General features: G+C 40.2%; 2 protein-coding genes across 4 annotated transcripts in view; one reads left to right on the top strand and one right to left on the bottom strand.

Moving 5' to 3' along the window:
• Positions 1-8,509, top strand: part of LOC143858703 (4-hydroxy-3-methylbut-2-en-1-yl diphosphate synthase (ferredoxin), chloroplastic-like) — a 33,463-nt gene extending 24,954 nt beyond the window's left edge. Inside the window, exons 8-9 of one of the 2 annotated variants that reach the window (XM_077369419.1) lie at positions 1,355-1,459; positions 8,234-8,509. In XM_077369419.1, coding sequence (XP_077225534.1) covers positions 1,355-1,459; positions 8,234-8,350 — 222 coding nt within the window. In that variant the 3' untranslated portion in view covers positions 8,351-8,509. The remainder of the gene's footprint in view (positions 1-1,354; positions 1,460-8,233) is intronic. The other variant, XM_077369418.1, reaches the window with a different exon arrangement.
• Positions 8,510-10,409: 1,900 nt separating this feature from the next.
• Positions 10,410-11,946, bottom strand: LOC143858704 (uncharacterized). 2 transcript variants are annotated; one of them, XM_077369421.1, is made up of 2 exons: positions 11,542-11,946; positions 10,410-11,167 (listed from the first exon to the last, which is right to left on the bottom strand). In XM_077369421.1, exon 2 carries the CDS (start codon positions 11,137-11,139, stop codon positions 10,570-10,572), a length of 570 nt encoding a protein of 189 aa, XP_077225536.1. In that variant the 5' UTR covers positions 11,140-11,167; positions 11,542-11,946; the 3' UTR covers positions 10,410-10,569. The 2 variants fall into 2 exon arrangements, with proteins under 2 accessions (XP_077225536.1, XP_077225535.1); XM_077369420.1 differs by having other exon boundaries at positions 10,410-11,170; positions 11,542-11,930.
• Positions 11,947-12,184: the final 238 nt, after the last annotated feature.

Here is a 12,184-nt window from a genome sequence, read left to right as displayed (position 1 = left end):
ATGGGTTTCTACACACAAGTGTAGATAAGTTATCTACACACTTGCTTAAAATACAGTGAGGGCCCACATTGTTTGGGTGATCCAAAGCATTCATTTGATTGGCCCTCACATAGATAAGGTGTCCACAAAAAATCAGCTCCATAGGATCATCCCAACCCTACGATCTGTGGAGGTAAAATGGGCGTTTATAAACCTTCACAAATCTGTCCATTTTTTGCCTGCACGGTTCGAAGGATTAGGATGATCCTATGAAGCTGATTTTTTGGGCACACCCTATCTATGTGAGGGCCCATCAAATGAATGCTTTGGATCACCCAAACAATGTGGGCCCCCACTGTATTTTAAGCTAGTGTGTAGATAACTTATCTACACGTGTGTAGAAACCGTTTTCTCATATATATATATATATATATATATATATATATATATATATTTATTTATAAGAATATCATTTCATAGTACACACTACATACATTTAATACACAAAATATAAAAACCTCATTTATGTCATACATATTTTTCAAAAAGAAAGTTCATGTTGGAATATATGAATATCCTTCCATAGTCCATACTACATCCATTTAATAAACAAAATAAAAAAACGTCATGTATGCCCTATATATTTTGTTTAAAAAAGAAAGCTCTAGTTCCAATCCAACCCAAAATATATAAAATCTGTAGCTCTCTCTCCATCTCCCCCTTAGTCTATATGCATCTTTCTCTTTGTCTCCAGCAGGTCGACAATCCGGGTCGCTAGCGAACCACGTTTGGGATCGTGCGACCCCGGATCACGGGTCGGAGGGCGGATGGCGAATCCGGCAACTATGAGTTTGACTTGCCTAGTCAATGGAAAATTGATGAAAACAATTAAATTTGAAAATGTAATTAAAAATTTGTAAAAAATAGGTAGAAGAAAGAGTAATGTTTGTAGGTGTATGTTGATGGATTTAATGTTTAAGTGGGATAGTTAGAACTTAAAACATTGCCTATGTGCATTGTGTAATGGAAGGAGGAAAATATAGGGTTCGAAGTTAAATAGAAGAAAATAGGCACTCATTTTAGGTTTTTCTTTCTTTGGTTAATCATTAATGAAAGAAGAAAAGAATGATTGCTAGAAGAAAGAAGTAGCTCTGTATAGATGGTATAGGGCTCGTTTAAGAAGTCAAGAAGGGAAGAGACCTGTGTTATATATTTGACTACTTTTTAAAGGTGGTTAGGAACTGTCAACACTTTTCCAATTTCTTATAATCCCATAAAAGCTATGATTAAGAGACGACTCCTAGTTGATTAATTCTGCTGCCTGTTGACCTGAGCAATATGTTGAGTAAACATAACTTTTTGTTGACGATGACAGATAGCAATCATGGGTTGCATCGTTAATGGGCCAGGAGAGATGGCAGATGCTGATTTTGGTTATGTAGGAGGTGCTCCTGGAAAGATCGACCTCTATGTCGGGAAGGTATGTTGTTTCTGCTGTTAAACATCAAGATTATTAATTTCTGTCCTGCTTTAACATGATGATGCTATTGATTTTTTTTGAACAACATGATGATGCTATTGATGAAACTGTTTTTTCAAGAATTTAGGCATCTCCCACAGCCAGGAAAACCATCGCAAAATATGTTACATCTTGGTTTCTTCCTTTGATCTGTACATGGATCAAATTACACTGAAGAAAAGGAAAAAAAACACAAGATTATCTCTCAGAATAAAAAGAAAAGCAGAATGTGCGATTTTTTTTCTGAGATGTTAACAGAGCTTTATTAGAAAAGAATAAGAAATACAAGAAGGGCAGAGCTTGCCCAACGTACAAGACATCTCTAGCGGTCCCTTCTGCGAGGGAGTCCTCCACTACATTAGCATCTTTAAGAACACGGGATGCCATTTGGTCACTCTAAGAAATTCTGCTTTCATTTACAGTCCTAATCTCTAAAAAAACTCCAGTTATTGAGCCACTAACACCACTCCTCAAGAGTTATCCATATCTAATATTCACCAGTTTCCCGGTGTAGAAATTGGAAACCCAGGACTTGAATTTCAGTCAAGCACTAAAGCAAGTTGAGTTTGAAAGGCTTATGACATATGCAAGTTTTTATAGCTATTGAGTACTTAGTTTCGGTTTGTGGAGTACTTGATCGGGGTTTGAAGTACCCCAGTTGATGTTTTCTAAAATGGCTATATTAGGTCAAATAAGTGGCTTTCATGACCGAGTTAGTGAGGTTCCTTATCTGCCATGAGCACACTGCACACCAAATCTAAGGCCCAACCATTTTGCTAATTAGGTTATATTGGGCTTACTAGGGCCCACTAGTTGGGTTATGTGTTCTATAGCCTGCTGCATGCCTAAGGCTTGCAATTGCGTAAAGACCCAAAATGGAACCCATTCCTTTGAATTTTTTAATTAAGTGCAATGTAGTGATATGCCAGTAAGAGGCATGATAAGGCATAACAATAGCTTCTTAGCCTCCTTGACGCAAGTATTGATCAACACTCAACTTGGTGAGTTTCTGAAGTGTACGAATCAGTTCACTAAGATGGGTTTCACCCATTTCTGGTCTTGAAATACAGTCTAGAGACTGATCTTTTGAGTATTGTTGAGGTCCCCAGTGGTTTTTTGTATGCTGAGGTCTCAAACACCAGGCCAGTTTTGATACTGTCACACACAATTGGTTGGGTACTCTCTGTATTCAGTTATGCAGTCCGGTGTAGCTTATGCACCATTTTTTCTTCAATTCATAGATATGACACTTTCCAATATCAGTAGTTTTCCCATAGTCATTATAAAACTTTCAGCTCAAATGGGAAACCATAATGGCGTCTGGTTGTATTTTACAGACCGTCGTGAAGCGGGCTATTGCAATGGAGAATGCGACCAATGCCTTGATTCAGTTGATTAAAGATCACGGCCGTTGGGTGGATCCGCCAGCCGAAGAGTAAAATCCAGCAACACCTGATTGCTGTATAGTGTAGAACTTGAGAAAATCCCTTGCAGGGTGCATGACCTCTACATATGTAGCCCTGCACCGCACAACCAAATACATTGTAAGCAAGAGAAGACCGTGGAAGATTCTTCTGTAGTTCTGTGGGAGCTGCTAAGTGTAAGAAATATATGTATCATCTGTTCTTCATGATTGGGAAATAAATTCCCACATATGTTTGTAATTTCCTCCATGGAAATAGCAAATCAGACATTTTATGAAGGAATAAAATATTTGCAATATTATGTATTGCCAATGAAAAGATATACTAAGTGGGAAAAGATAGTGTTGAGAAAATCCGCCGGACGATCCGATCCGATTGTGCACAAATTAAACGAAAAAGTAAAAGTAACAAACAAGCCACAAGATGAACACCAAGATTTTACGTGGTTCGGCCAAGCCTACTCCACAGGCGAGAAACACAATCTTCCACTATGAGGAAAACAAAATACAAGGATTACAATGGATTAATCACAGACCTGCAACCCTTTCCTTGCTTCTTAAACCCAAGACCGTACCCAAAAGTAACCTGAAAGAAACCCACAAGAGAAAACCCAAGAAAAAGAACCCAAGAGAAAGCTCCAAAGGAATCAAAGAAAAAACCCTCTCTCTCTCTCTCTCTCTCTCGCGCGCGCGCGCTCGCGCACACTCTCACACTTTTCAAGAGAGAATGCCAACTCTCTTTTTATATCTTAGGCTTTTAGAAAGCCTAAAATAACCCTTTTCCGATTTGGGTTTTGCCTTCTCACCCAAGCAACTACGGTGGGTGGGAAATAAGGCAACTTTCCAACAATCTCCACCTCGGCTTATTTCCCAGCCACATGAAAATTTTTCGTTGATGTCGCCACCGGTCCGCTGTTATCGCAAACCACCATTGGCCTTCCGAAGTACCAGTTACACACCCTCGAATCATCTTGGTTCTAATTCTTCCCGATTCGATCAATACGGCCAATGCACATGTGTAGCTGCCAACCCATTGACTCACCTAGCCAACCTTGGAGAGGGATCTCAATCCATCCTCCCCAACGCAGGTAATGTCACCCCTCTCACCATCGTCTGCAATATGAAAACATGTCTCTGGACCAACTGCGAAAGAGACCCTACGTGTGCGCACATCGTTACCCTATTTCCAAAAACTCATCGAGATCTTCGAAACACTAGTCATCGTGTCCCCAACCAGACGATATATTTCGCCACACTTCTCTCCTTTCATCAGAACCATACAGCCGCGTGTGATTGTCATGGCTCTACCTGCAGTTAAAAACCTGTAACCCCTGGAGTCCAACCTACCAAGTGACTTCCTCTAACTTTATTGTATCTTTATCATACAATAAAGTCGTCACCAGATTGTCATACAAATCAGGAAGCGAAGTAAGAAGCAAAATGGCCTTATCTTATTCCTTCTACTTTTCATCTACCTTGTGGAGCTGATCCACAATCCTGTTGAACACTGTGATATGTTCCAGAAGATCCACGCCTTCCTGCATCTTCAGCCAATATAATTGCCGCTTTAGATACAACAGGTTGACCAAGCTTTTTGACATGTAAAGCTTTTCCAACTTATCCCATAACTTAGGTGCATCTTCTTCTTCCATAACGTTAAACATAACGCTATCAGCTAGACATAGTCGAATCGTGCTGACCGCCTTTTACTCTATGTCTTCCCACTCGGCATCCGTCGTCTTCTCCGGCTTCCCATCCTTTCCCTTCAACGCCTTAGCCAAGCCCTGTTGAACTAGGATGTCTTTCACCCTCATCTGCCATAGGGTGAAACTGCCATTTCCGTTAAATCTGTCGATATTGAACTGACTAGAACTTGATTTTACCGCCATCTGAGATTACTTCGCACTTCTCGGTGTAGCGCTCCACCTCGAACGAGAATCTTTCTACTCCTAAAGATCGCTTTAACCGTGATCCAACCACAACACCCACGATCACTCTACCCAGCCTTGACGATCGCTCCACCTGAGCTCTGATACCACTTGTTGAGAAAATCTGTCGGACGATCTGATCCGATCGTGCACAAATTAAACGGAAAAGTAAAAGTAACAAACAAGCCACAGGATGAACACCAAGATTTTACGTGGTTCGGCCAAGCCTACTCCACGGGTGAGAAACATAATATTCCACTATGAGAAAAACAAAATACAAGGATTACAATGGATTAATCACAAACCCACAAACCCACAACCCTTTCCTTGCTTCTCAAACCCAAGACCGTACCCAAGAGTAACCCGAGAGAAACCTACAAGAGAAAACCCAAGAAAAAGAACCCCAAGAGAAAGCTATAAAGGAATCCAAGAAAAAATCCACTTTCTTCTCCTTCTCTCCCTCTTTCTCTCTCTTTCTTTCTCTCTCCTCTCCTCTCTTGCACGTTCTCACACTTTTCAAGAGAGAATGCCAACTCTCTTTTTATATCTTAGGCTTTTAGAAAGCCTAAAATAACCCTTTTCCAATTTCGGTTTTGCCTTCCCACCCAATCAACTACGGTGGTTAGGAATTAAGGCAACTTTCCAACAGATGGAACCTTAGATAGAAAGTTGCCTGTTTGGTTGTCAGGAAAAGTGGGGAAAGAGAAAACTTTTCTATTATCTGCCAATTTTCTCTTGTTTGGTAAACTATGGAAAGGAAAAACCTGTTGAAAAAGACTCATTTTCCAGTAAGAAGCTCCCACCTAAAAAATGTGAGCTTGCACATCATCATTCAAGTGTTGCTTTTCTTACGACAACCTTTGCTCAATCGTGATATCCGTTTGGGGTATGAAAGGGGTATGAAAGTCACTTTTACACTCCTTCTAAAAGACACGATGTGGGCCTTACTTCTGCTTCATTTATCTGATCAGAGCCGTTGATCTGGGGCTAGTGAAATCCCATTGAGAACACCTTGATCGGATGATCCTAGGCCCTCGGTCTATCTAGCCTTGTTTAGGGTTCTGCCAACAAAACCTAAACCATTTATTTTTGTAGTCCTTCATCATGAGGCCAAGACCGTATGGGTTGCCTCATGAAGTTCTACAAAACAAACAGTCTCCATCTCAAAGATATGCCCAGAGATGCACCCTTATATGACCCCAAAAATTCCCTTTTAGGATTGATAGCAAAAGCAACTTCCGAAGTATTCATATGTCAGAGCTTAAAATCTAATCGGAGAATGTCTCAATTTCAATTTCTGATTCAAAAAGTGAGCTCAATAAAAATAGAAAATATTTAGCTTATAGTGGGCCCTCTATAACTTTGCAAGTGCAACTAAGGCCATGTTCGGCAGCAATCCCAGGTGCGGACTCCATATGCAATAGAGGCATGTCCTTGTAACATGAAAGGGAAGCAGCCAAGTTGGATTTTAAGGGGTGAGACAAGAGAAAGAAATGGAAGGAGAAGAAGGGCGTGAATTTGGGTGAGAGCTACGCAAATTAGTGGTCTACAGAGGGGATGAGATTGGCGTGTGAGAAAGGATAAGAGGGCAAGTGAGAATGGTGGTATCACCTACCTCACGGAAACAAAAAGGACTACAAGTTCCCCAGAAAACACAGCTCCACCATGAAAAGTCATGTTCGGTCACTGAGGTAGTTGACCCTAAGCAGGTGGAATGGTGTGTTGGTTGAATCACGCACTGAACAGATCACTTCACAGAATAACATGTGGACAAGGATTTGGATAAGGTTATTCTATCGGACTTAAGGTGTCATTTTGATCTGTGGGCAAGCCTTATGGCTTTGGTCTAACTAAACGTAGTCCAAATAGGATTATCAGAGGGTAGTACTAGGTCATCCGGTAAACCCATGGGATCAATAGTGATGCCCAACAAGGAATCCTCCACCTCTCTTGTCGAGAAAATTCATTTACAGTTTTGATCTCAACTAGGCCCATTAAAGAATGCCTGGCTAGGCGGATTTGATAAATTGTTTGTCAAAGGTTTTTGAAAAACATTATTTGTTTTAAAAGGAATTTGCAAATGCCTTTGCGAGCCCAAGTTTGATAAATCAAAAGGTATACCAGTGAGCGTGCCTAGTAAGTAATTGATGTCCACCCCCGTAGGACCCAACTCGATAAATGTAAGTGTTAAGAACCCTATAAAGGTTATGATAAAAATTGAAATAGCCAAATAAAGATTATTCTAATCTAAGTAGGTATCCTAATCTAACATAACTAGATTTGGTAAGATCTGATATTATTCACTAGACATGTATCAGTAGGATTGGAGGAAGGATGTGCACATTGGATGTGTTTTGGGTATTTAGATCTAATGGTCTTCTTCAGTGTAATGTTCTTGTGGGAGCCACTTACTTAATGCGGTCGTAGTTTAATTACATTGTGTGAGATCGCAGTGGCAGCCCATGGTCCGCCGCACGGGAATGACCATTGGATCCCTGCGATGATCGCACTGACAACTTGCTAGACCCTTATCGATTGTTGGGCAATCCAAGTTTCGGATTTGATCGTACGAGTGGTATGAGTTGGGCACAATGTATATGATACAGGGATGAGGTGCACCACACATAGTGTGTGATATATATATATATATATATATATATATATATATATATATATATATATATATATATATATATATATATATATATATATATTGAGAGGAGATACACTATACTTATTGCGGGCACTAATTTTAATTAACATGTTCACAATTAATACTTGAATCCCATTGGTTAGGAGTTAAGTTGAATCTTATTGGTTGATTCATGTTTAAGTCATATTGGTTGGGACTTAAGTTAATTGCGTATGTACTTAATTAATACTCAAATTCTATTAGATGAGAGTTATGTGAAATACTATTGGCTGTTACAAGCTCAATTCCTATTAGTTGGAATTGTCTAATTTCATATTGATAGAAATTAGAGAAGGCAAGAGAGTTACGAAGAGAGATTATAACTGTGTAAGTCCTCTTGGAATTTGGAAACCTCACTTATGCAAAAATATTTTTTGGGTATGTGCCGATCTGGTTTTAGAAATTAATAAAAGAGTTTTATTAAAACCAGAATTCCAAATTCTAGAGGCTTCCTAGGAGGAAAACAAGTTGAGCTTGGAGCTCTATATAAGGAGGTAAAGGGATGGACAAATGTCACACTTGCAATCCATGGAAAATTCGTTGAAGTCTCTTCCTCCTCCCAATTTAGTTTTCTTCCAGTTAATCTCTCTCTTTTACTTCTCTTTGCTTCTAGTACTTGTAAGAACATGAAAGCTACATTGGATTTCAGTTTTGTGCTCGTATTGGATCCTCATCTCTTCTTCCTCCTTTAGCCACGCGATGAAAGGAGCCACTACTTCGACTTTCAGAGCAGCACCAGTTTGAGAAACGCCGAGCACCTACGGAGGAGTAGATCAAGAAGAGATTGGTGTTATTGGTCAATCAATTGATGTTGGTAAAGTTCTCTTTGTTTCTATATTTCAATTCATCTCCATTGATTTATCTAGTAACTAGGATCTTGATTTTGTTAGTGGAACGGAAAATTTTTATCTTAGCGCAAGCTTCACCAATAATAACTATTCTAGAAGACTACAAAGACTTTTCACAAAATCATAAATATTGATTTTGATTTACAATTTCCAACATTTCACCCCACTTCATGCCTCCCCATGTGGGGTCTACTTCACTTCACCTACTAAGAAAATAAGTAAATTGATTCTTAGGCTATGTTGGGTTGCAAGAAAAAAATCCATTTTTATGAATGCTCAAGGCAAAGTTGCCAAATTTATCAGCATTTGGTTGCCTCACATGGATTTTTTCGTAAAAGATAATTTTCCTTATCAATCTCTCATGTGCCCAACTTGCATTTATTTTCATCCTCGGCATTCTATGTCTCAACAAAGTAAAAAAAGAATATAATTTCACATGAAAAATACAGTGAAATCCCCTCTTTTGATAATAACACTCACTTTATGCTACTAGTTTTGATGATGACACCCACCAAATAATTCTCATTTTGATAATGATATTCACTTTAGAAACTAATTTTGATAATAGGACCATTGCTTTATAATACTTTCACCCATTTTCCAACTTTCACCTACTCACTTTGCTTCTTGGGAAAACAACCAAACAAAGACTAATGCTCAATTTGGTTATAGGGAAAGTACCCTCTTTCCACAAAAAAGTGGGCAACAATCCCATTAAATCATATTTTCTTTTCGTCGCGTTGTTTTCAGCGAAGCTCCTCATTTGTTACACGTTTCCTTAATATCACCTCTTGGGGCTGGAATGCCGGAATCTGTTTCCGACCCCAAGAGGTGGTATTCTGATTCCAACTTGGGTTGGAATCAAATTTTTTGAATTAATTTTTATTTTAACTTTTCCATTCAGTTTATAGAGGGAATTAAAATAGCATGCCAATTCTGATTCCTAATTCCAGCAATCCAAACGGAAGCTCAAAGAAAGAAAGATCCAACACTTTGAGCAGATGATCCTAAGCCTTCCATTCATCAAGCCTTGTTTAGGGTTTTTTTTTTTTTTTTGATGCCATAGGGTATCCCCACCCCACTTCGTGGGGCGGAACCAGTCCCTAGGGATGCACGCAGGCACCCGGTAGACCACGCGCATCGGTTGAACAAGGGGGGATTCGAACGCTCGTCACTGGGGAGCATACCCATGACTTGACGCCAAAGAGCCACACCCTCCCGGGTTTGGGGTTCTACAACAAAAGCTTGCTTAGGGTTTAAGAAAAGTTTAACCGCTGATTCTTGTAGTTATTTATTTTATGCATGAAATGCCTGTTCTTGGTTGCTGCTGTACAAGATCAATGGTCTTGATCTCATATACATTCCCCACCTTGTGACAACCAAAAATTTATCTTTTTACCATTGACAGTTAACATTTAATCAAAGAAGTATGACATTTAATAAAATGACTAAAACATCCCTAAGGCCAAATAAATTTTACAAAGAATACCCCGTAATTTGCGGCGACCAGATGTTACCAGTGACAACTTAAATGTGAAAACAACAAGTTACTCCAAAAGCTTAAGCCGTTGGAGAAGGCGTAATTTAATCTTTTATACTTTAACACTCTCCCTCGCGTGTGGCCCCGTTCTAGGGTTGGGCGACACATGGCACATGTGGCCTGCTCTTTTGGGGTTTGGCCATTTCATGTGGATTACCCTCTAGGGGCGGAGGCACATATAGCTTGAGGGGGGCCATGGCCCCATGACTTGGAAAACTCCTGCATGGCTATACATGCATGCCAAGCTAGTTTAATGGCCATGGCCCCCCAATGACCAAAGCAGACAAGTGTAAATTAATCCCCCCCCCCCCCCCCACAACTGTAAATTCCTGGCTCCGCCCCTGCCGCCCTAGGAAGCAAACCCGGGTTACCACGGCCTGAGCTCCGATACATGTGAAAACAACTAAACACTCGAATTGGAGAAGGCGTTATTTAATCTTTTATACTTTAACATTACATAGGAGGAGAGAGAGAGAGAGAGAGCGCTAAAATACCATCATGTATAGAAGCTGAATATGAAGAAAACACTAACAGGAGCTAAATGCCTCTCATATCTAAGTATCCCAAGCGATGATTAAAGAATGGAAAAAGAAAGTCATTACCAGAAAAGAATAGAATGAAATGAATATACGTCTCCACCTCATAACTCCTCCCTCCAATCACCCCTCCTATCACCATAACCATTACCATACTCTGATCTCCGGACATTATCTCGCCGCTTCTTGTAGATCACCACCGCCAAGACAACAACCCCAACACCAACAATAACTCCAACCACAATCCCAGCCTTCTGCCCTCTGTTCAATTTTCTCGAAGAAGCCTTCGAATCCTCAACATTGCCACTACCACCATCTGATTCATGATCTATGTTACTGCTGTTCGGAGTCGGAGACGGAGAGGAAGAAGAGGAATTTTCATGAGGAAGAGGCGCCGGAGGAGATTTTTCCGGTGGAAATTGCGGGGATTGAGAAGCTTTGTGAATAGAAAGTGAAGGAGATGGAGGTTTGTTAATAGAAAATGAAGGAGATGGAGGTTTGTTAATAGAAAATGAAGGAGATGGAGCTTCAGGTGAAGGAGATTGTACAGGTGGAAAATTTGGCTCGTTTTGGGGAGAAGGAGCTGGAGGATCGATAGATCTTGCAAAAATTGAAGGATCGGCAAAGAGAAACAAAACTACAAGAGGAAAACAGAGTCCAGGTAATCTCGCCATGGCCAGAGCTTCTTAGATCCAGCAAAACCTGCTGAAATTATGAGAGGAAAAGCAGAGATCTTGAGATTTAGGGCAGTACAACAGTTGATTATAGTATTACAAATCTAAAATTACTGAAAACTTGTAAACCGATGATCACAGACGCAGATCTACGGACTGCAAGCAGTTAAAAAGCAAATCGAGAGTATGAGGGCTTGGAAGAAAGAAAAATTGAGTGCAAAACCCTAGAACAGTTACTGGAATCAAGAATAACAGCAAAGAACAGATTTAAAGCAGTGGAAATGGTGAATAGAGATACTCAGTGAAAGAGCTTCAGAAAAGCACAATAAGTGCAGATCCAAACTCCAAAGCCCTTGCACAAAGCGTAGATCTTGAGCAAGATAATAAGGAGCGAAAGGTTACCTTTTCAATGGCCTGTACAAACCATGAATTTCTGTAAGGATTTCTGACATCTGCTCTGCTCTGCTTTCCTCTTCTATTTATAGAAGCTTCTTAGAGTGAGAAAGATTCCGCCGGAATTTGCGGAGGGAGAAAAGGCGCGTGAGAGAGTTTGTACTAGGGCTGCAACAGGGTCGGGTTGCGTCGGGTTTTTCAAAACCCTAACCCAACCCTGCATCCCATTATCTCGGCCCTGACCTGAGTCAAGGCCGGAAAACCTCAACCCATTACCCGCCCTACAGGGTATTGTGCTGGCCCTGGTCCGCCCTGATTGGCCCTGATTGGGCAGGGCCAGCCCCGCCCTAATTGACCCTAGTGCAAATACCTATTAAGAGTGCCAAAAATAAAGCAACCACTTATCATATGGAACAAAATGATCAATAAACAGAGAAAATGAACAAAATAAGATAATATGAATTCAACAACATAAAAGGCAACAGAGACAACTAATAATAATAATATAAAGAAACATCAATCCAAAATAATAAAAAACATTAGCAAAAGAAACATGCACAGAGGTTCAACTCTATAATAGAAAACTCAGGGTCGGACCGGGTCAGGGTACCCGAGGCATTAACGCAAAACCGGCCGGACCTGAGTTAGGGTC

The sequence above is a fragment of the Tasmannia lanceolata genome, unplaced genomic scaffold, assembly GCF_043159265.1.
Source record: "Tasmannia lanceolata isolate RefF3 unplaced genomic scaffold, GAP_Taslan_0.1 ptg000026l, whole genome shotgun sequence".
Classification (NCBI taxonomy): Eukaryota; Viridiplantae; Streptophyta; class Magnoliopsida; order Canellales; family Winteraceae; genus Tasmannia; species Tasmannia lanceolata.
The sequence above is the reverse complement of the archived record's forward strand: the minus strand, read 5'-3'. Positions and strand labels throughout refer to the sequence as shown.